Below are 23994 nucleotides of genomic sequence, written 5' to 3' on the forward strand. Positions count from 1 at the left end.
AACAGATGCATATGAAGATGGTATATATCTGCTAACATCATTTAGTGCTAATCAGGTATGTAATGTTACCTTACAGTTTTTGATTACTTTGGGTGATTATTGTTACATATTTAGCCAAGGTATTTTAATTCGGAATTTTCTGATATTTAGATAGCCCACCATAACATTAATTCTCTGTGATAGACTAGTTCTTATTTAGTATCATGAGGACTGTTGCAGGTTTGTAACTGTCAATTCAAAAAACTGTTTGGGATTGCAAGTTTGCAATAAAATTAACTAACATATACTAGAAGGATAAACTCATTTTGCATTATTCATACCAGTATAAATCAGGACAACTTAACTCAGTTCACTGGGGTCATTTCACAGATGTGCGTATATATGTATTAAGTGGCTGGTCCAGCCCGAAACCTCTAAGACAGATATTGGTTCATATTCCATATCCGGATATAGGATTCCAATAGGACAGTAGGTTGTAGCTTAACAGTAGACTGACTCAAATCCTAGATGTATACATTTGCCAATTCTTCTGGTATATATGAAGGAACTGAGAAGGAGTGTATTTGATCAGGATCCAATATAACACAATTAATATTGAATTGTATTAAGAACAAATTTAAAAAGGATTCTGAAGGTATCTATTTTAGCTTATTTTTAAGTGTGGTGTGTATTTATGATATCATAATTTTTGATATAATTCTGAACGTACAAGTTTATTTCATAAATGATTTTTATAAAGTGAAAGCATGCATTGATGCAAAAATCAAGTAAGTACAAGTACAATGGTATTTTGTTAGTTGCATGGTCAGTGTCACTTTTTAAGATAATTTACTAGTGTCTAATTAAATGAATAAATTTTAGATCATCAGTTCATGCATATTTTAAAGCCACACAGTCAAGCTTATGTACCTATATATGACACAAAATCGATTGTGTCAAATTAGAAAAAGATGACCACCTGGCCTGGAGTATAGTCACAGCTAGAGCCAGTAAAGTTCTTTCAAATTTCCAAAGAAAAAGAGCAAACTGTTTTAGCATCCATGCTACTTCTACAGTGTTTAGATACATCAGAACGGCCACATCAGGAAAGCCAATCCTTGCTGAAAGAGGAGGAAACTAGAATTAAACGCTGGAAAATTTTAAAGATGAATTGGTTTGACCCTGGCTTACAGCTGCAAAGAAGTATGTCAACCCAATAAAGATTCCAGTCTCGGGCTTCTTTTCAGGACAGGCACTTAAAATTGTTCTTTTAAAATGCAGAAGCTTAAACAAAGAGGAGTTACTCAGGTACCAAAATTTTTAGAGAAGCCCACCATTAGAGCAGGGGCTTTGGGAATACTGATCCATTCTTTCTCCCAGTTTGGTGTCCTGTGAGGATGGAGGAGCTGTTGCAGGAGTGCAGAACTCAGGGAAAAAGGTCCCTGAGTGAGACCTCATACAAGCTAGAAGACCAGGCTGTCCTGGTGATACTGGCATACAGATTTTTCCACCTAGCAAACTGTACTACACATTGCCTGTGTCAGGGATCGTGAATGTGCAGGTATTTCACTGTGCCCCAGTGGAGCAATGGAGACAGCACAGTTTACTGTGCCTCAGTTTAGTGTCAAAGACACAGTAGAGGCCAGGATTTAGCCAGATTAACAATCCAAGAAAAATTGAAGCTTTCAATATTAGACAAATAAATATCAGCATATAGATTAAAAAAAGAAAAGAATAGAATAAGAGGAAAAACTGTAAGGCTCAAGTGGGCTGAAAAAAGCTTACTCTGACATGCAACAGTCAACAAACAATCAAATCACTGGCTTTTTTTTTTTTTTTCCTTTCAGACTATTTTAGAGATCAAGGTTTTGCACCAGGGTTATGCTGATCCAAACAATTTGAAGTTTACTGAAATTAAAATCTTGGGAGTGATGTCAAACGTTCAGAAGGTGACAGTATCACAGAATGGTGAAGCAGTTGAATCTGCTCATAGTCTGGACTATAACAGTACGACACAGGTGAGTAGACAATTTAAGGAGAAATGCTATCTTCACAATTACCTGTGTGTTCTTAAACATTTGGGATTCAGAGATCAGCTGTAATATTGTATTTAAAAATATTTCTTTACTGCAACAAAAACACTGCCATATTAGAGGTAAGAACTCAGGGTACCTCTGCAAAAAAAAATTTCTCTTACAGAATTACTGAAGCATTTTCACCAGTCATTGCTGCAGTTTTCAGCAAGACACATAAGCTATAGTCAGCTAATATTTAAGTCAAACTCTGTTTAATAAATAGTAAATATCATGCAGTTCCTGCAGTGGTGCATTTCACTGTAGAAATTACTGACTGTGAAGAACTGGTGGATTTTGTTTCTTGTTTGTTTTTCACTGATTTTTAATAGTTCATTAGCAACCTGTGAGATTTGAAAGAAGGAAAAGCTACTACAAGTGCTTTCTGAGTCTCTACATGACCCTGTTGTCAGTCTTCTCGGACAACTTTTGCATTTCCCAACATTATTTGCCTAATAACATCTCTTCTGTCCTGTCAGATTTAGGCTCTAGTTGCTCCCTGTGCCTTCAGCACAGAGTTCCTAGTTGTAGAAGTAAAATCCTAGTCCTTCTGAAGTTATTATCAAAGTTTCCATGAACTTCAGTGTGTCAGGGTTTCAATCTACATGATTTGTATGCATCCAATGCATTTCTTATTGTTTTCCTTTGTGCTCTGTCATGTATGTTATCACAGAGAAGTCAGGTGACCCAAGGTAATAAAGTCAAGCTCTTCTAAAGAGAATTGAAATAAGTTGGTATAATTGCAGTGCCCTTCAAGACAGCCTCTTAGGGAACATCTTGCATATATGAACAGAACTGCTGTGGCATTTAGTGCTGCTAGTTTTCTTGTAGAGTGAGACAACCTAATCTCTTCTATTACTGGAATTTTACCACCTTTTCTACAAAACTCAGTATTTTGTTGAGTCTCATTTCTTTCTGCCTTTCAGTGGCAAGCCAAAAATATACAAGCTTTGCATGTAACCAAAAAGCTGAATTAAGAATGCAAGCAGAAGTATTTCTTTTTCCATTCTCTTTTGGATGGAGAAGAAGGAATTAGAATGCACAGTTGAATTAAAATGTATGCCAAGTTTGTTTGTTTTTTTTAACAAAAAGAACTTAATCTCTAAAAAGGCCACTAAATAAAAGGGAAGGGATCAGAGCCCCCCAATCTGGAATCCAAAATCTATGCCAATCAAAATAACTTCCTAGTGGTACAAACATCAGGGAAAGAAGAATAAATTACTGTAATCTGAAATGAGAATCTGCTATCTTCTATATTAACTGTAGAAAAGCAAGGCATCTTCAGAGCAGAGTTACTCATTACTTGTTTGTTTGTTTTTCAAAGGTCCTGTTAATCAAACAGCTTGAACTTGAATTAGGCAGAGACTACACAGTGAAATGGAGCTAAAGTCCTGCAAATAACACTGATCTGCAAATAACACTCAAGTAACATGGAAAATAACATTGCAAATAACATCTTGGAAATTTCTTATTTTCTAAAATGATCTTTCAATTTTCATACTGCCTCTTTGAAATCTTAAAATACTTTGTGCTATAAAAATGCATTAGCTATAGTCAGTTCATATTAAGGTATTATGTGTATATAAAGCACTTTTTACTATTGTTCAAGGCTAACTGCAAGCTATATGTGTGATGCAGAAATTGTATTTTAAGTATTATAGTACTTGAATATACCTTCATGTTTCAATTGTCTCTATGTAAGTCACTATTACCAACAAGTACTTAAGGGCAGTTAAACATGAAATGATGCTTCCAGTTGTTGTTGATCTATAGAATACAAAGGAACTTGCAAAAATCTTTTGAAGTGTTTTGTATGACCTTAGCTAGACACTTGTGTTCTCCAGTGTTTTGATCTGAAGCTGTAAAATTAAACTTGATGTTTCAACGTTAACTGAGAAATTTTGGTCTCTGAGCTTTTATTTCATTGAAGGAAATATTTTTATATGCTTACTGTAATAATAATTCATGTTAAAGATTTTTTTGTATCTCAAGAGTACAGCATATGTACTAAAGAGATTGGTAAAGTATATTTTTAATTAAGTAGAGAGTAAGTTCCTGTTAGAGGTAGAAGTAATTTCTAGCAACTGTGCTTAAAACCTATTTAAAATGCTTCCTCTCCAATTTAAATTTTGTACTAAAACAGTTAAATAGCCAACATCTCACAGATGGATCACTAATTATGGGACTGAATTTATTGAGACTTCAATAAGTAGGGAAATTGGAAATCCAGAAAAATGTGATCAGCTAAGATAAAATGGTGACTGTGTTGACAAACATTTTTGGCCAAAGGAACAAAATACACTTTTTTCCTCTCATGCTAGTCATGACCAACTGTGCAAGTGGCTTGCAAACAATTGTCACATTGCTGCAGAAATATGACATGCAGATTACCAAGCCTTTTGATCATATTATGTCCTATCACTTTGTGCCCATCTGACTGATGTGTGAAATATTAGGCATGGTAAAAGGCTTCCATGAGCTTATTTCCATCATTTTATTATTATTATCTTTATCTGGAGGACCAATCATTCCTTCTTCTTGTCTTTTTCCTGTCAGAAAGCTCAGCATGTCAGCTGAACTACACACATATCAACAAACAACAGCTGGATAGGAAGGTTTTACTGTATCCTCAAGATAGCAATTCATGAACAACTTTTTCAGGCTGGGAGGAATCACAGCTTCAAACATGCATCAGCCACCTTAGGGATGTACTCTACTTTGTGCTGCTTCCAAAGGGCTGAGGAAACAAGTGTTCCCTCCTGTAGTTTGTACGAGTGCATGGGTTTGAGCAAAGCATGGCCCACAGCTTACTTCTTCAGTGTTTGTGCAGCAACATGGTCCTTAGCTGTAGACCATCAAAGCTGTTTACTGAACTCAGTTGCACTTTTATCCGGTTAAATAGTATCTCTTTATGCAGTTCTTTCTGGATCACATGCTTCCACGTGTTGTGTAACTTCTCACTCTGCAGGAAATCCCATTAAAGTCTAACAAGCCTTGTTGAGTAACAAGATAGTTTTCAACAGATTTAAATGAACAGCATAAACATACTACATGTGTTCAAAATATGATTATGCAAGAGTCTTACTTCAACCACTTCTAGAGACATCTGTCTCTAGACCATGCCAGAGCACTTGTGTTCTTAGCGAAGGCTGTTTCTCTGCTCCATGCTGTTAATTGCTCTCTCCTCTACCCATTTCAGTTACAGAACCTTCCAAAAGTGACTGGTAGATTTTGATAGTAAAAATGCAGCTTTTCTCACTATCCAAAGATTTTTCTTTAAAGTTATAAAACTTCTGTTACCTGATGTCTTGTTCCAAGTTCTTGAATCTGACCAACTTGTGACCAAATCAGAGTTCAAAGTCAGGAGAAGGAGAAGGTGAACTTGTACTGGCTCTGTGGCTTCAAGTTGGCATTTCTTGTTTTCTTCTCCTCACTATGACTGTCAGGGAACAGCAAGGACCAACTGCTCCCTAAGTGACGAGGAGCCGGGCTTGATAGCATGGCTGGCAGGAAAGGGGTCTTGCCCACAAGAGCAAGGCAAGCAGGGCAGACCTGGAGATGGTAGCCAGGGTCAGCCAAGAGTCCAAATTGTCAGGCAAGTCCATGGTGATGAGGCAGGTCTAAGGTCAAGCCAGGAACATGAGTCAAGATCAAGCCCAATGACAGTAATCGGGGTCAGACACAGCCCAGTGATCACTGAGTAAGTCTGTTTTGACAAGGCAGGTTCAAGGTAAAGCCATGAAGTCAATCTTCAAGCCAGGGTCCAAATCCATGGCCAGGCATGGGCATGGCTGTGAGACAGCTGCAGACAGGTACACCCACAGCAGAGCTGGGGCAGGGACTGAGAGCCCTGGCCTAGGCTGAAAAGAGGCTCCTGGGCCCATGGGCATGGCTGTGGGTGGAAGCCCCAGGAGAGGCTGATCATGGCCTATTGGTACATGCAGGGCCCTGGCAATAGCAAGACTGAGAAGCTTTTCTGACAACGAGAACGTAAGTCCCCTGTGCTTGACCTTAGTAGGTACTAAGTGTTAAATAGCTTACAGTATGTAAAGACTGGGGATCTGTGATCCTGTCTCCCTTTCCCCTGTTTAGTATTTTTGTTTTAAGCTCTCTTCCAGCAAATGTTCAGTCATGTAAGTAACTTTGATCATCTGAAGAATATCATTACATTACTATGTTTACAGTTTCAACAAATAATTGTTAAATATTAATAGACATGAGACATCAACAGTGGCCTGGTCCCACCAAAGAGAAAGAAACACCACCACCAGCATCACTCTGTTCCCAGGGCACACTGATGACTCCTGCAAGCCCCTCCCTTCTTTGTGAGGGCAATGGGCACCATCGCCCTGAGCACCCTGAGGGGCAGTGAAGGGGAGCTACCCGAATGCAGGGTTGTTGCCTGGGAGTGCATGCATAGTTATTTGTGAGTGTGTTGTTAGTGAGATGGCTGTGGGTGCGTGCAATCCCTAGGACTGTCAGGATGCAAATGCCCAGATTGCAGTAATGGCTTGCTGTACTGGAGTTGGACAGTTCAGGTTAGTGAGACTAAGAACCAGCTTTTGGCTCTGGGTGTCAGGTGTGCTCCCCTTTCTGCTCCCCTTTCATCAGTGAGTGATGAATCTGTATCATAAGCAAGAGCCTACAAGAGTGCAAATGAACACTGAGCTGGCAAACCTCACCACAGATGGGAGCTGCACCCTGGACCAGGCTGACCCTGGCCAGAGGTCCATCTGATGCTGCAACATCTTGGTTTTCCCAGCATCAAAAGGGATGTAAGATTTTATAACCTGTTATCACCTTGTTGGCACTATTAAAAAAATAGTTAACTTACAAGTGTCTATGCTTTTTCTGTTGGGGTATGAAAAGAACTGTCAGCTTCCAGTGCAAAGTGCCCTGGGGGCACTGGGTGCTGTAGGGAATCAGGAGGGAGGCAAGTGCTGCAGAGGGATGGCTAAACATGTAGCAGGCAACAGGGATTGTGCCAGTCCTTGGGGCTGTGGAGATGGGGGGGAGGGGGTCTGTCAGAACTCTGCAAAGGGGGTCTGGGCCTGTGCTGATGGGTCCCTGATGCTGCCCCACCATTCCCTGCACTTGGGGAAGGTCTGTCTGGGCAGCTGCATGCCCATCTTGCAATCGCCTCCATACTTTCCCCACAGCCCGGGCTGGAGAGTCCTTGGGTAGCAGTAGCCCCATCCAAATGTCCCCTGCTGCCTCGGCTGTCTCACTCCCCAGCGTTGCAGCAGGGCAGGGGCTGGGCCTTGGGCACAACTGCCTGGCCCCCAGTGGGGCTGATCTAGGGCTGCCACCTGCCCAGGAGCCAAAGGCCAGGAGGGCTCAGGGACATGATGGCTGCCCAGCTCCGTGCGAGGGGCTTTGCTGTGTCTGTGCTGGCCAGTATCAGCGTCCACCAGCTGGGACCATCTCACCAGCCCCAACCTCCCACTGGCCCACCACCAGGGCCTTGTAAGTGCTAGGGGGTCTCTGCAGCTCTCAGCACTGACTCCTGGGCTCCATGCTGCTGGGCTGGCTCTGTCGCCAGCTGAGAGTGGCTTTGGGAGAGCAGCCTGGGCATACCTAGGAAATACTGTGCCCACCCAGCAAGGCCTGACTCCAAGGATTTCTCTCTGCTGGTGTGGTCATGAGTGCTGGGGTAAGTCCAATGCTGCCCTATTTCCACCTCTCCTCACCCTGTCCTCACTGCCCTCCCCTCCCCCACTCACATCACAGTGGAGTCATGATTGCCACAGGAGAATGGAGCCTGCCAGGGGCTCAGTCACACAGTGGCTCCAGCACTGGCCGTTGAGGGGGGATGAGGCCAGGGGTGCAGCAGGGCCTGCTAGTGCCGAGGACAAGCAATGCTCATGGGATAATGCAGGCAGGGGAGCTGGGGATAGGGGAGCCTGAGGGAGGGCTGACAAGGGATGGTCCAAATCCACTGCAAGCCAGATGGGGCTCAGAGCAGATTTCCACTTCAACAGTTGAAAGGGTGTGTTGGAGTGATCAGGTGAGACATGCTTTTGTGTATCACCGCCCAAGGGGGTCCTGGCAGAGGCGTCATGGAAGTCCCTCAGGCATGGGACTGGGGGTAGACAGACTTGGGGAGTGGGGAGAGGAAGAGGAGCTACTAGCCAGGGCCAAGAGTTGAGTTTCCCCCAGTGAAATTATCTCCCCTGAGCTGGTGGGAATTTTCCATTGCTGCAAGGGGCCAGGTTTGGGCTGGAAACATCCTCCCTCACTGACTGTGCAGGCTGCAATGAGTTGGGAAGGTCTGAAGGGGCTTTTTGCCTCCTCCTTGTGCTGAGCAGGGGCAGGGGTGCAGGCTGCAGCTAGTGGGGCTTCCTTTGGGGAGCTCCCAGGACAGGGCAGTATGTCACCTCCCTGGGGGTGGTCTGCAAGCCCTGAGCATGGGAATCTGGCAGGATCTCCATCACATGCAGCCCAGACATGGCCCCCACCCATCTCCCCAGACTGCTCTGTCTCCTGGGCCAGCATGGGGAGCAGATGGGGTGGGGGGGGGGACAGAGGGGCCCGGCATGCCAGCATGTGAAGGGACCCTGCCAGCTCCTACAGCACAGCCTGCTGCTGAGGCCATGTCACAGCCAGCACCTCTGGGATAAGAAATGTCCCTGCTCCTTTGCTGGACACAGAGGTGAACCTGGAGCAGGATGGGCTTCTCAGGCTGCAAAGGCTTCAACCATGGGGGAGTGTGAGCAGGGTCCTTGGCCCTCTCTTTTGCTGCCCTTGCCTCTCCCCAGCTCCACCCAACCCCCCTCCCCCCAAAAAAACGCTGACCCAATCACTTTTCCCCATTGGTCCTAGTTCTGCTACATCCCTAGCCAAACTGGGTATTTCTGATACTCTTACCTAGGCAGTCACAGCTACCTATGCTGTTTCTCCAATGTTCTGTTTGAGATTTCACAGATTTTTGGTGCCATTTGGAGATGTTTCTGGTGGATTTACCACCTTGAGAAGGGAGTAAAGCAAGGGGAGGCAGTGGGGCAGGGGGACAATGGCTGCAGTGTACAGGGGGACACAAGAGGGGAGAGGAGACTAATTAGCTAGTGGCTCCCCTCCTGGACTCTGTCCAAGTGATGGCTTCTACCTAAAATAGGACCTTGCACTGTCCTCACGGAACTGTGCTAATTTGGAGGGGCAATTGCTACAACTGGCATGAGCAGTCTTCCTTTGAATCCTGTTCCAGCTGCATGCTGCTTCTGTCCACAGGATGGCTTCTGCACATTTCAGAATCTTTTTCTTTATTCTCTCATCCAAGTATTGAACTGTATGGTATGGATACAGGGCAAAACCTGCAGAACCCCTGTTGATATTTGCCACCAGGTTGACACTGGACATGCAGGTTTGCTCTTCCACCCTATTTCACTTCTGCCTTTATGTCAGACTATGCCTCCAGGGCTTGCTCCTGAGAAAATCAAGCAAGATAATTCTAGAGGCCTTATTAAAACAAAGATACAAGACATCTGCTATCTCTACTCTTTTCAAAAGAGGAGAGAGAGGCTGTTTACCAGCCATGGAAAAACAAACAAACAAAAAGAAAACAAATAACAGATCGGGTAGACATGATTTGTTATTGAAATCTACAGTGGTTTCTACTCCCATGCTTATGTTTGTAATGTTTACAAATAGCTTGCTTATCATTTGACTGATATGTGAGTGGTCCCCATCAAATTGTTGACAACCTTGCAACTTACAGCAATGTTTCTTCCTTGGGGTATTAAGGTATAATATTGTCTTAAAGAAGCATCCCATACTGGAGTACTGTGGGGTTCTACTTCTACCTATAACAGCATGGTGAGGTTCTATGTGCTGGGTCCCAACTGTCCCACAAATTTAGTAAACCAGGAGTCACCAGAAGTATGGATTTCCTGATAGGAGCATGGATGAATTTTATGGGGATGCATGCCTCAGTGAGGGCATGGTTTAACCATTAGGCCTGGAGTGGAGGGCCAGGAGGCTTTACAGATATATTTGATGGCACCCCATCTTTCAAAGTGTGGTGTCTCTGTCTGTGTACACTGGGGATTGTGTGAGTACAGCCCAGGAAGGGATAATGACAATGTGTGAAGGAACATACATACAGTCAGTGGAGGGGCTGATTGACAGTAGGCCCTGTGATCCCTGCTACTGGGTTGCAATCAGTTTTGTCATGCATGTCATCATCCGCTACCATCTCCAGCCCTCTGATCACAGAAGTGTATCTGCACAGGTTCCACCCAGCTTCTGCTGTGGGATGGGCAGAGTGAGAATTCACAAGGTCTACAGTTAAGGTGTGGGAATGAGCATAGTCCCAGATTTCCTCCAGGAGAGGGTGGCCCCAGATTTCCCCTGTGCAGGTTTGGAAGGAATGTGCCTTCCTAGAGGGAAGCCAACAGGGTGCACCTGCAAAAAAAGTCCAGGAGTCTGTATACACAGTGCAGGCAGAAGAACAACTAGCTAAACCAAGGCTAAGAGTTCAGTCGTCTGAGCACTACCTCGGCAATCAGCCGTAATGACCTGGCTACCTGTGGTATGAATGGCAGCAGCACACTCGAGCCAAACATTATTGTGGAAAATTGCAGAGCCATCAGTAAACCAAGTACCTTCATGTAGGGCAGCGAATGAAGGTGCTTCTTTAATAGGTGAGTCTGGGGAATCATCATCTAAAACAGGATAGGGAAAAAGATAGTGGAGTGGGAACAAAATGTTTGGGAATGAGAGGGAGAACTAAGTCAATGATGGCAGAGGTACCGAGGACCCAGTGTTGAACTGTGATGGGTTGTGCACGTCCCTACAGAAAGGAAACATTGCAAAAAACATCATGGAGAAGGGGATGCAGAACTTTAAGTGTGAGAGGATGACCCCCAGTGAGATTGTCAATGTCATAAAGGGCAAGAAAAGTGGCAAGTAAGGCATGCTCTTGTGCTGGTATGAGGCCTTGCGCACCTTGCCACCCCTTACTACCAAAATGAATTGCTTTAGGAGTTGGATTTTTAGGGCCTCTTTCCTGGAATAGGCCTCACCAGGCTCCATGCTCACTGTATTGGACCCTGAGCTCCAATCTGCCAGTGTGGGTGGGAGGGCCTAAATACTGGTATTGTTGAATATTTTAGAAGAGTAAGGTTAGAGCTTGTTGGTGAGTGTTGTTCCTGTCGTAGGTGGAGTGCTTATGCAGTAGGGAATACAAAGGACAGACTAGTTGGCTAAAACCAGGAACGTGGGAATGCCAGAAATTTAAAGTACCAGGAAGGCTCTGTGCTTGGAGGAAGGAGTAGGTAAAAGTAAGAGACTGTAAAACATTTTCAGGGATTGCTTTGGTACCAGCACACAGGGAAACCCTTAAGATGACTATGTTCTGGGCAGGGCCATGACGTTCGTCAGGGGGAGTGGAAAGATCCCAGCATTCCTTAAGAATCGAATTCAAGGGGGTCATATCTTGTGTAATGGATTCATGTGTTGGGCCACCCAATAGGTTATGATCAATGTATTGGTGACAAGAGACATCAAGAGTGGGGGAAATTTCAGTTAATGCTGCAGCTAAGAGGTTGTGAGTGATGGTAGGACTGTGGCAATAGCCTTGAGGCAAAGTAGTAAAAGTGTGCTGAATGGCATCCAAAGTAAAAGCAAAATGAGCCTGGTTGTCTGGGTGGATTGGGCATTGGAGAAACATATCTTTAAAGTCTAACTTCACTGTCCACATATAAGAGACGAGGCAGATGGCATTGAGTACCTTGGCAGCTATAGGAACTGCTGCATGGAGAGGAGAAGAGGCAAAGTTTACATCTTGGTGCAGTTGCCAAGAGCCATTGGGTTTGCGTACGGGCCATACAGGGCTTTTAAAAGGGGAGTGGTACGGATGATTACTCCCTGTTCCTATGAGAGGAGGGAAGTGGTTGGTTTCCAAGCTTGCAGTTTTTTTAGGGTATTGCAGATCAAAAACATGGGTCACAGAGGGTAGGGGAGGTGCTTCTTGGAGTACCCAGGGTAGTGGGAGGTTTGGTTCAGAGGCACTGAGGAACCATATGTTTCCTTGAGCATCATGGAAAGTTTGGCTCCTAAGTAAGTTCATACCTAGAATGTCAGAGACCCCCAAAACTGCAGTTCCTTGGACTGTACATCCATTAGGGAAGTACACTTGACTGTAAATATGGGAAGGGTCAAGGGGGGGGGAGGGTCCCATGAACCTGTGGACCACAACAGAGCATGAAAGAAGTGATCACCAACAGTGTTACTTGTTAATAACAGAAATGTGGGCACCTGTACGAATAAGGCAGCGCAGATGTTACTTGCCGGTAATGGTGACATCTGTTTCCGGATCTGAAGACGCTATAAGCTGCACCCTCCATGTCACCTCAGAAGACTGACAAGTTTCAACCCGCAGTGTTAGTCATACATCTGACATGTCAGGGTAACAAGGGGCTGGGAGAGTCCTGGCCTCTGGATTCCCAGCTGGAGTAGTGGTGGGAGGGGCACTTGGGCCCTTACCTCCAGTCAAGGAACGTGTGGCACAGTGGGGGTTGTTGGCATAAGCCAGTAACACTGATGTTGGTACTCGGTGAATTGACCATTCAGGAATGCCCAAAGCTAAGCAGGCTTTCCAAGCATCCAGGCATTTTGGGTCAGGGTTTTTACACAAGGGTTTGGAGGGATTTTTGATCATATTTTGACAGCTGCAGTGGTTGCATCCTCAGGGTGGTGGGAAGATAGAAGAATGGGCATGGCTGGGACTACGTTTTGCAACTGCTAAGACCACACGGGGCTAGGGACTGCACAGAATCAGAGAATGGTTGAGGTTGGAAGGGACATTTAAGATCATCTAGTCCAAACCCCCTGCTCAAGTGGGGTCACCTAGAGCACGTTGCCCAGGACCCTGTCCAGGCAGCTTTTGAATAACTCCAAGGATGCAGACTCCACTGCCTCTCTGGGCAACCTGTTCCAGTCCTCACTCACCCTCACAGAAAACAGGTTTTCCTTATGTTCAGAAGGAACTTCCTGTGATTCTGTTTGTGCCTGTTGCCTCTCGTCCTATCACCGGGCACCACTGAAAAGAGTCTGGCCCTATCTTCTTTACACCCTCCCTTCAGATATTTAAATGCATTCATAAGATCCCCCCTCACTCCTCTTCTCTTCTCTTCTCTTCTCTTCTCTTCTCTTCTCTTCTCTTCTCTTCTCTTCTCTTCTCTTCTCTTCTCTTCTCTTCTCCAGGCTGAACAGTCACTGCTCTTGCAGCCTTTCCTCACATGAGAGATGCTCTAGCCCCTTAAGCATCTTAGCGGCCCTTCGCTGGACTCACTCCAGGAGCTCCATCTCTCTCTTCTACTGGGGAGCCCAGAAGTGGACACAGTACTCCAGACGTGGTCTCACCAGGGCTGAGGAGAGGGGAGGCATCACCTCCCTCAGCCTGCTGCCAATGTGCTTCCTGATGCAGCCCAGGATGCCATTGGCCTTCTTGGCCACAAGGGGCACATTGCTGGCTCATGCTCAACTTGGTGTCCACCAGGACTCCCAGGTCCTGCTCTGCAGAGCTGCTCTCCAGCAGGTCAGCCCCCAGCCTGTACAGGTGCATGGGGTTATTCCTCCCCTGGTGCAGGACTCTGCACTTCCCTTTGTTGAACTTGACGGCACTCCTCTCTGCCCATCTCTCCAGCCTGTTGAGGTCCCTCTGAATGGCAGCACAGCCCTCTGGTGTATCAGCCACTCCTCCCCATTTTGTACCATCAGCAAACTTGCTGAGGGTACACTCTGTCCCTTCATCCCGGTCATTGATGAATAAGTTGAACAGGATTGGACCCAGGATTGACCCCCTGGGGGACACCACTAGCTACAGGCCCTCAACTAGACTTGGTGCCACTAAGCACAACCCTCTGAGCTCTGTCATTCAGCCAGTTCTCAGCCCACTTCCCTGTCTGCTCGCCTAGCCCATACTTCCTCAGCTTGCCTATGAGGACGTTAGGGGAGGCAGTGCCAAAAGCCTTACTGAAGCCAAGACAGACAACAGCCACTGCTCTCCCCTCATCTACCCAGCCAGTCCTTCCACCATAGAAGGCTATCAGGTTTGTTAAGCAGGATTTCCACTTTGTCAACCCATGTTCACTGCTCCCAGTCACCTTCTTGTCCTTCATTTGCCTGGAAATGGTTTCCAGCATTAGCTGCTCAATCACCTTTCCAGGGATGGAGGTGAGGCTGATTGGCCTGTAGTTCCCTGGGTCCTCCTCCTTGCCCTTTTTGAAGGCTGGAGTGATATTTGCTTTCTTCCAGGCCTCAGGCACCCCTCCCAATCACCATGGCCTTTCAAAGATGACTGAGAGAGGGCTTGCATTGACTTTTGCCAGCTCCCTCAGCACTTGTGGGTGCATTCCATCCGGGCTCATGGACTTTTGCAGGTTCAGTTTGCTTAAGAGATCACTAACCTGATCCTCCTCCATCAAGGGAAAGTCTTCCTTTCTCCAGACTTTCTCCCTGGTCTCCAGGGCCTGGGATTCCTAAGGGCCAATCTTTCCAGTAAAGACTGGAAAGTATGGATGAACTTTCCCTTCCAGCAGTGCTCTTCCTTCCCACCCCCAGCAGCACTTGGGGGATAGAGGGCTTTTTCCTGACACCCCTTGCGGGAGGGGTAACAGCAGACTTTGGAGGTTTGTCTTAGGTCAGAAATCGCTTAATTCAGCACTGAGAGCTGGGATATGGGTGGCTGAAGACAAAAGGATTTCTCTGGTGTTTGGGTGTCCCTCTCCAAACCGGAGTGTCTGTCCTTCCTTCCTGGGGTTTTGACACCAAGACACCTTGCACTGTGGGTTGATACCTGTTTGGTCCAAGGTCTCAGCCCTGCCTCACTCAACACTGGGTTCATTAGATGCACATGGGACTGTGTAATTGTCTTGGGCAGGAGGGCCTTATGACTTCCCAGAGACAAGAGGAGTCCACCACAAGCAGCTCCTTGGGCACAGGGGCTGAGCTAGGGCAGGATTTCCCTGACTTCTACCTGGTCACTTTCCTTAGATCTCAGCTGATGCTTCTCCACCAGGATCTGTATGGAGTGAAGGGTGGGTGCTAGCGGCTGCCAGCCATGCTACTGCAGTCAAAATAGTGCAAGAGTGAATTAAACCAATTTCCCACACTGGTGTGCATCTTTCCTTGGTGGGTGTGAATCATGCAGGGAACAGCTTGTGAGCATTGGAGGGGCAGGAAAGGACAACCCCAGAGACAGGGAGGATTTTCAGTCCCTGCTCCCAGGACAGCTGTCTCTCAAGTTTGTGCTGTACCTGTTTAGCTGCAGCCGTGGTAATTGTGGCCCAGGGACCTCCTGCTCTTTGTTGGTCACTGACAGAGCCATGGAGAGAGCCCTGCCATGGCCAGCACAGGGTTTGATGATGAGGATACTCTCCGGAGAGGAGCAGAGCCTCAGTATCCCTTCCTGGGCAAGGGGTTAACAGTCCTGGCTGCTGGCTAGACTCCTTGCTGCTGTTCATGTTTGGTGCACTTGGGTGCTGGGCCTATGCAGGTGTGAACAGCACAGCAGGAGCTCCCACTACTGCTCTCTGGGCTGGTCCCTGTGCAGCAGTGAGACTTTTAGCAAGTGTGGGGTTGGGAAATGCCTTTCTGGATGCTAAAATCCACCTACAAAAGCAGAAGAAAGATGGTCGCTGCCTCTTCCCAGCTGGAGTGACCAGTCTCTGCTTTGCAATGGATTTCCCTGAAGGAAAGACAAAGACAAGAGCTGTTAAACCCTATGGGCTCTCCCACAGGCATTTGTATGGCCATAGCAGTGTAAATAGCTCTGTCTGAATCACCTTGCCTCTTAGCTACAGAGCTAGATTTTTGACCACAGCATCTTGCATACTTCAGCCCCGTGAAGGTCAGGCTGCTGCCTGCTGTCTGGATTCACCCATTTTGGATATCCATAAAGTTCTTTTCTCCCTACTTTCACACAATCCGTTTTCTTCTGTTTTCTTCTATATTTTGTCTTCTTATGTGTAATCTTCCTATTGAGTCATAAAAAATGGCTCCATCACCTCCAACCGAATTTATCACAGCCTGAAAAGCTCTTTTGCCAGGCCCACCACTGAATTTAATTACTCCCTCTCTCTCTCTCACCAAGGCATGACTTCGGGTGACTTCATATTCCTTCTCACAAATGGGAACAGCCTTCTCTGAACCAGCACTCTTTGATGCATGTGCAATTTTTGCAATATGTCCATTTAATGGTGAATTTTCTTGCTCCAAGCAAGCTGGAGGAGGTTTCTCAGGGACTGAGCCACTTGCATCAGCTGCATGAATTCCAACAGATTTGATTGACTGAACCACATCAGCTTGACAGAAAATGAGCAACTCTGAAAGTATGGAACAACAAGAGAAATGAAGAAAGGAGAATCAGTTGCAACAACTTAATAAACTATTGTCAGTCTCATCTACCAACAAAAATAAGTGCAATGACAACCAGCATTCTTATATTCAAGGAAGTCTACTTAAAGTGGTGTTTGGTTTCTAGATAGGCTGCAGAGGAAAATATGCGTTCTCATCCCCTCCCCCCCCCCCACAGCTTACCACAATGCAGATCATAGTGTATCACTTCTGCAGCATCTTCACTGAGGCAGGTTGAAAGAATACAAAAAGAGTGCCCATACTCTCTGTTCCTGAAAGCCAAACCTATCTAATAAGGTATTCTGAAATATCTGAAATAACCTGTCCTCTTTCATCTTTGAGAAATATTTTCACAGCCAATGGCCAAACTGTAACAATTCTCCTGACAAATATTGACAAGTTGTTCAGTCTATTACAGCACACTTTTCTCCTAACGACTCGCCTTTTGTTTATTTTGGCTGTACTGACAGCAGATTGGCTCCTCTCCAGCAACTCTGTCCACATCACAAGAACGACACAAGTTTTTCTTTGGTCACATGCTGCTGGGAACACATCACTTTGCTCATTGTGCTCTGAATAGGACCACAGCTGACCAGAGCATTGTAATTTCTGAGGTCTGACAAAATTTCCTCACCAGAACTGGAGGGTAATTCCCCTGAAAAGGTACCTGCTGAAATTATTACCACCAAGAACATCAGGCTCTTGCTGAGTAGCTCATCTATCATTCAGAGGCACAAGCATCCAGCATTCCTAAACATCTATTTGCAACTGCAACAACTGTCCAAATGTGTTGCAGGTTGGCTACACACGGCAGAGGGAGCAAAGACGGATTGAATGCTTCACTGAATAGCAATGACCACAACCCTAGCAGAAAAAGAGAAAACATTCCTCCCTTACAGAGAGCAATAGTCTAGGTAAGTCTTATTGTTCTTAGTTTTATGTTTCTTTTTTCCCCTCTGATTATAGGCTTATATGAACATTTCTGCTATCGCTCCAATTAGGCAAGAGGATGTAAATGCACATTGTGCATTGCTTCCTTCAACCCAGGGGTCTAAATGGGGAGCACACTCAGACCTGATTTACTACAGTAGAAGTCCGGCTTTACTGACTGTCTTCTAAGCTTACACAGAAGACCTATCCACTATTCAGACCCTGATGGGTTTTCTGCCACACTGCCTGTCTTGTTCAGAAAAAAAAGGCAATTTGCCCTGTTGTCAATGGTATGAAGGAACAGTAATAATGTTGGGCTCCAGATCAAAAGGGAGGGAGAAGGGAAGGCAGTTAAAACTAAAAACAAATCATTGCTCCAGAGAGTGTGTGCTCTAGGACTGTCATACAGGGACTGCAGGACAGATACATGGTAGCTGGAGAAGGCTATTATATGAATAAACTGAGGCCTGTTATATTCATTTAGGGAACTGGTGGTATAAACGTGAGTGCGCTTTTTTTCCTCACCCAGTCTGAACAGCACAGAAACAACTGGGAAGAAGGGAAGAATACCCTAGGTCTTATCTCTCAGGTAATATCTAAGAGAAGTGATGAAAGATTAACCTTATACAGTCAAGAGATCTGACTGGTAATTGGCCAAGGAAGATCAAATTGGAAGTCAATACAAGGGAAAATTTTGTGCTCCTTGTCCAGAATTCTGTAATTCATTCCAGAAAATTGAATTCCAGTCTCTAGCCCACAGAAAAAGCCAGTGTCAAAAATGACACCTGCCGCTCCATTTCTTCCTCAAGCACAAGTCAAACCAAACCAGATCTCACTGTCTTCAGGGCAAACACCAGAAAATAATCAGTTACAGAATTACTAGGTGTCTTACCTTTTCCTGAGAAGTATAAGGGAAAGCTGTTTCCTATCGGCCAAGTAAGAACTGCTCCAAGTTCTCCCAGACAGTTGGCATTCACTTTTTCTCAGCTCCAGAGCCACCCAACATTGCCTGCTGAAGGCAAGAAACACAACACAGACAGGAAAAAAAAAAAAAATCTTTATCTGAGTGGTAATCAATGGCAATTCCATGCCTGCTTGAAGGCATTTGAGACAGAATAAATAAATAAAAGAATCTGTGAAGATTCTCAGCTTAGAGAGCTGAGATCAGGGCAAAACTCCAGTGGAGGGAGTCCACCTTCAGATTGCCCTTCACCAGACCCAGGGACAAGATTGGATGATGCTCAAGAGCACCAGCTGTAATCCACCCCTCCACTCCCTGCCTGGCCAAAAAGCACCTCCTGTTTTTGCAGTGGTGATAAGCAGTTCTTTATCTCTCAGTGAATGCTGCTCCCTGTGCTCCTTATTCACACAGCAAGCGCCACCAAGTACCAGTTAGAGCAGCATGGCATACAGAGCTGCAGAGCAGGTGTCCCTTCTCCACTGCCCCGTGCCCCAGCACTAGTTCAGGCTCCAGCACAGCATTGCTAGAGGGATTGGTGCAGTGGCATCTCCAGTGCAGCAAACCCCATCTCCAAGCCAGGCTAATTCAATTTGTCTGACTGCAGCAGTGAGAGGCTGCCAGGGCTCAGCTGCGAGGCTGAACCTGGGGAAGTACTGTGCTGTGCAGCAGAGCAATGTGAGCACGTCCACCACTGGTCTCACCCCACTGTCGCTGCCAAGGGCCCTGTCATATACATGTGGGTCTTCATGCAACTGAAAACAGACCCTGATCAAGTACTCTCTCATACAGCTTTGTGATTTAATAGACAAGGAAGTGCCCAAAGATCTGGAAGAAAAATCAGCAAGGCATTAAAGCCATTAACAATAAAAGATGAAGCTTCTTAGAGTGTTATTTTACCTCTGCAGCCAGTGGAAAGGCAATCCTGCTGATTTGGCCTCTTTGTCATGTTCCGAAGCATGCACATGAACAGTGCAAAGCTTATTGTGGTCCCTCCTCACAGGCACAAACTGGGACTCCTCAGAGACAGCAGCCCTCTTTTCCACTACACTAACATCCAGAAATATACTTTTCTGATGCTATGTATTGGCCTCTTTTTTTTGTTCAGGATTGGGAGGCCCCTCTTTATTGAACATACAGTATTGGTCTCTGGAGTTGGGAGTAGGTTTCTTGTTAGACACCTAGAATCATCCCCTTGCTTTCACCCTCTCCAGCCCATCCCAACCCCAGACGTTCAGACAACTGAAAGGAGTGCTGCAGGCCTCTTGAAAGAGGGACACCCCAATCATAGGCTCACTCACAGGCACAAAAAAATCAGGACATGTTGCTGGCAAAAAACTCAGGCAGCAAACCATCAGTTTAAGTRATGCTTGGAGAGGTTTTATCTTAGGGGTAACCGAACCTGATGAACTGTAGGAACCAGAACATGCCCCCTCCCTGGGCCAGTGAGAGGAGAGGGTGCTCCTTTAATCCTGTTCCTAGCCTCAGCCCAAATATGTGCAAATGCACGCACACACACATACACACACACACACACACGCATGCACACACACACACACACACACACACACACACACGGAGCCCACAAAGACACAGCCCATGGCAGGCAGACTAGCACAGACAGGAGGGTGACGCCTTGAGAGGCTCCCACAAAAGTCCACTCAGCACAAATAGCCTGACCCCAGCTCTGCAGAAAGAAACCCAGGGGAAAACCCTGCCAAGGATCTCCCCTGTCTGTCACGCTGGCTGGTCCAGCTGGAAGTCAGCCAGTTGCCCACACACATGCGCACACAAACATACATACACAGAGCATGGGTCTCTCCAGGGGCCAGCACCCAGATGTCCTGTCCTGCTCAGCAGCTGAAGTTCAGCTTCCAGCCTGAAGTTCACTACCTGTTCTCAAACACAGGCTCAGAACAGGGAGCACAGTCACATAGAAGAAACAGGATTTAATAAAAATTTAGGACAGATTACAGTGATCACAGAAAGTGTTCCATCAGGCAAGCATACTGACTAGCCCCTGCTTACATGCTGCTGGCTCCTTTTCTCCTTTTTCTTGCTGTTTTCCCATGCTTGCTTCTCCCCTGTCTGTGCTGAGCCCTCCCTTTCTTGTCCTGTGTCTGTTCCCATAATCAGTTTCATACAGTTCCCAAGTTCCATCTGCTCCATCCCAAAATTCTTGTCCCCTTGCATCCTATAATAAGTCCTTTATCCCTTTAGGCTATAATCCCCCTTAATCTGCATGGCATTCCTGAGAAAGAGATGTTTTCACTGAGTCACCTTGGTGGGTTGTGTATGAGGGATGATGGTGTAACTGTTCTATAATGATTTTAGGAATAGCCTATGCAGTGTGCTCTGTTTTCACCGAGTAGGTTACAGGGGTCCTTCTGTCTATCACTATTCCTTTGGTCATCCTGTCTCTCTCCTCCTCTCCCTCCCTCCCAAGACCTTTGTGTTTAATTTGATTAGTCTTTACTCAGATAGCCAGACGCTTTATTAAGCAGGTGAGTGTTGGGAGGGTGGTTCCTATCTGGCATCTTCAGTCTTTTTTTCCCTTTTCTTTCTTTGAAGGCCACTGTCAGCTATGCTGAACAGGAGCAGGAACAGTTAATATAAGAATTGCTGCCTCCTTTCTGGTCAGCCAAGCTCAGTTTTTGAAATGTTCCATAAAATCCATGTTGACCTGAGGACAGGGAAACACATGTAGCATAGGGCACCATGTTCACTCCTGGGCATTGGAAAAACAGGATATGTCAGTCAGTCTGAGCAAAGCAGACCCACAATCCTCTCTGACTCCCTTTGCCCCAGACACATCTAAGCACAGAGCACAGGGGACCCTCAGTCTCCCCTGCTCCTGTGGGGACAGGCCAGTTCAGCTAAGCGCTGGACTTCCTGGAGGGTGCTGGTGCAAGAGCTCAGGGGTGTGTGGTGGTACTGCATGAGGCCAAATGGGCTGGGAGGATTCTGAGATCACTGGGGTTATATCAGAATGGCCATCCAATTGTGGCAAGGCCTCATGGTGACATGGGCTCTTACCTAATGGCAGGGGTGAACAGGAAGGTGGGGTTTCCTTTGGAGGAGTATGGGGTAGCTTCCTGCATGCAAGGATGTTTCTGCCAGAGGAGTAGCAGTGATTGCAGGCACCAGCTCATGTGGCACATTTCCAGGGAAAGTCTAAGGATGGGCTTCCACTGGAAATCGGGACCAGGGCAACCGTCACTTCTTATCTTGAAGAAAAGTGGTCCCTTAACTACCAGTGTGGAAAGCTGAGATGTTTCAAATTTGCCAGGAGCAGAAGGTCGCCACTGCTCCATTCCTGATTGTGCAGAGCTACAGCCGACGCCTGGCAGATGGGGAAGAGAAGTGTGCTTCTGGCCTCAGATGGAAAAATGTGGCGAAGAGCCCAGAGCATACTGCTGAGTTCAGCACTCAGGGAGGCAAAGACAATACTGCTTAATAAATATAAGTTCTTGGCACTGGTTGTTATTAATGCATCCCTCAATAGAGCAACTGCTTCCATCTGTATTGTATGCGATTCAGTGCACAGGGAGGAAAGGTTTGGTATCTCAGCTTAGTGACCAGTGCACTGCCACAACTAAGCATCACCCTGGAAAAATGCAGTGTTTACTACTGTTTGCACAGTGTCTTGAGAACATCATGCACTGAAATGGGTCTTTAAACTGACTGTCCAAAGCATGATTTTCAACATTTGCTGTGAAGAGTCCCTTCCCACAGAGCTGGAAGTTATCCATTGCCAGGGACCAGGAGAGCATCATTCTGAAAGGTGATTTGGACTCTGCTCTTCCCCAGGTGGGGCAATGAAAGAGGTGAAATTGGAGGGAGGGTCAGAGCACTGGCATGAGAGCTCAGCTGTCTGCAACTCAGCAGAAAGTTTCCCCTCGATTGCTGAGTCAGGCCTTTGCTGGGACCTCAGAAATGGCTCAGGCAGGAGCAGTGAGCAGCTCTCACTCCTGCCTAGGAGTGGAGGGGTGTTACACTGGTGAGGTATGCCCCAAGGACACAGTGCTCAAACAGGGGTTTGGTCTCAGAGATCCCACTAACTCTGGACAGATGCAGAAGATGTAGCCTGTAATCAAGAGAGCAAATCTCAACAGAAGATGCATAGGCAGAAATGACTGCAGATTACTGCAAAGTTGGATTATGCAGCTAGTGTCTTCCTTAGGCCAGCCAACATGAGTGAGATTAAAATGCAGGAGGAGGGAAGGGTACTGTGAAACAGAGTGTCACAAAATTAGCCCAGAGAGGGCATGAATGGGGGGCTGAGCTCTAAGCAAAGTGGCAAAGCCTGACTGGAAGGAAGGGACCAGACATGGCAAATTCATTCTGCACTTGCAACGACTACAAGCTCTGTGGACAGCAATGCATGGAAAGAAGCAGGGTAGCTGAGGTGGCATGGGAGGCTCTCAGGAACATAAGCTATATCCAGGCTAGAAAAAGCCCTTCTTGGACTAGCCTCCAGCTCTGCAGAAGGAAACATTAAGAGGCCACCAGGCACAAGTGAGACATGCCATGGATAGCAAACCACTTTGTAAGATGTCATCAGGCCCCTGTAGCTTGGAAGGGCTTTGTCTATGGGGGAACATGGAAGGCTGCAAGGGGGGGAGCTGAGATGTGCAGCAACAAATCTCTCTGGAGCTTCCATCCTCGAGTACTGAGCAACATCCAGGATCAGCAATGTGCAGCATGGCAAGGAAAACAGAAGTCTCAAATTAGAAATGCAAAGCTCTCAACCTGTGGTGAAAAGGGGGAGATGACTGGCACTCACATCTAGGTGTTTCAGTAATGTCTCAAGGAGATCGGATTGCGGGCAGAGGGAAATGGAGAGGATCTGAGCATGCATGAAACAGAATGAAACCAGAATAAGTGTGGATGGAGAGGAATAAGGGTGATCTGTGGGAAAATGGAAGGAAGTGGAGGAAACCTCAGGGTGCATGGAGGGGAAAGGAGCTAACCTCAGGGCACAGCAGATCTGAATCCACTGCTGTACTCAAAAAATCCCTTTCCTGTACCCAAATACCCTTCCCACACTGAAATACCCCCTTCCCTACACTTAGGCATGTGCCTTTCCAGACACAAGTAACCCCCTCACACACCCAAATACCCCTTCCCATTCCCAAATACCATCTTCCTGCACCTAAATATCCCCCTCCCATGCCCTAATGCCCCCGTGATACCCATCCCACACCAAGATATATCCCTCCAATATCCAAATACCAACTCCTGCACCCAGTTACCCCCTCCTGTATCCAAATACTCCTCTCTTACACCCAAATACCCCACCAAATACCTCTTTCTTGCGCTCAGATATCCTCTGCACCCCAGTAACCCCCCAGGCTCACACTCGCATCCAAATACACCCTTCCTGCATCCAAATACAAGCTTCTCGTGCTGCCAATTCTGCACCCGCTCCCCCCCCCATCCTCCCCCATTGCCTGCACTCTGGTTTCTCTCCTCCGCCCCCGCCGCCGCTTCTGCCCCGCCTCTGCCGCCCGCCCCCGTCGCAGCCGCCGCTCGGGCCGCGCCTCCGGGAGCGGCGGGCCGAGGCGGGCCCGCACCGGGGCCATGCTGGGCAAGGACTACATGCTGGCCATCATACTGGTCAACTGCGACGGTAGCGGGGCCGGGCTGCGGGGGGGCCGCGGCTGCTGGAGGGGCGGCGAGGGGGGCCGTGCTCCGGGG

General features: G+C 46.7%; 2 protein-coding genes across 2 annotated transcripts in view; both read left to right on the plus strand.

Moving 5' to 3' along the window:
- LOC112967101 (maltase-glucoamylase, intestinal-like) overlaps positions 1-3438 on the plus strand; it is a 58105-nt gene extending 54667 nt beyond the window's left edge. Inside the window, exons 45-47 of the mRNA XM_026067872.1 lie at positions 6-55; positions 1827-1997; positions 3376-3438. Of these exons, the coding sequence (XP_025923657.1) occupies positions 6-55; positions 1827-1997; positions 3376-3438 (284 nt within the window). The remainder of the gene's footprint in view (positions 1-5; positions 56-1826; positions 1998-3375) is intronic.
- A 20439-nt stretch (positions 3439-23877) lies between these two features.
- APBB3 (amyloid beta precursor protein binding family B member 3) overlaps positions 23878-23994 on the plus strand; it is an 8693-nt gene continuing 8576 nt past the window's right edge. The window contains exon 1 of the mRNA XM_026067873.1: positions 23878-23926. Coding sequence (XP_025923658.1) covers positions 23878-23926 — 49 coding nt within the window. The remainder of the gene's footprint in view (positions 23927-23994) is intronic.

Source organism: Apteryx rowi, unplaced genomic scaffold (assembly GCF_003343035.1).
Source record: "Apteryx rowi isolate R43461 unplaced genomic scaffold, aptRow1 scaffold_264, whole genome shotgun sequence".
In the NCBI taxonomy this organism is placed as follows: Eukaryota; Metazoa; Chordata; class Aves; order Apterygiformes; family Apterygidae; genus Apteryx; species Apteryx rowi.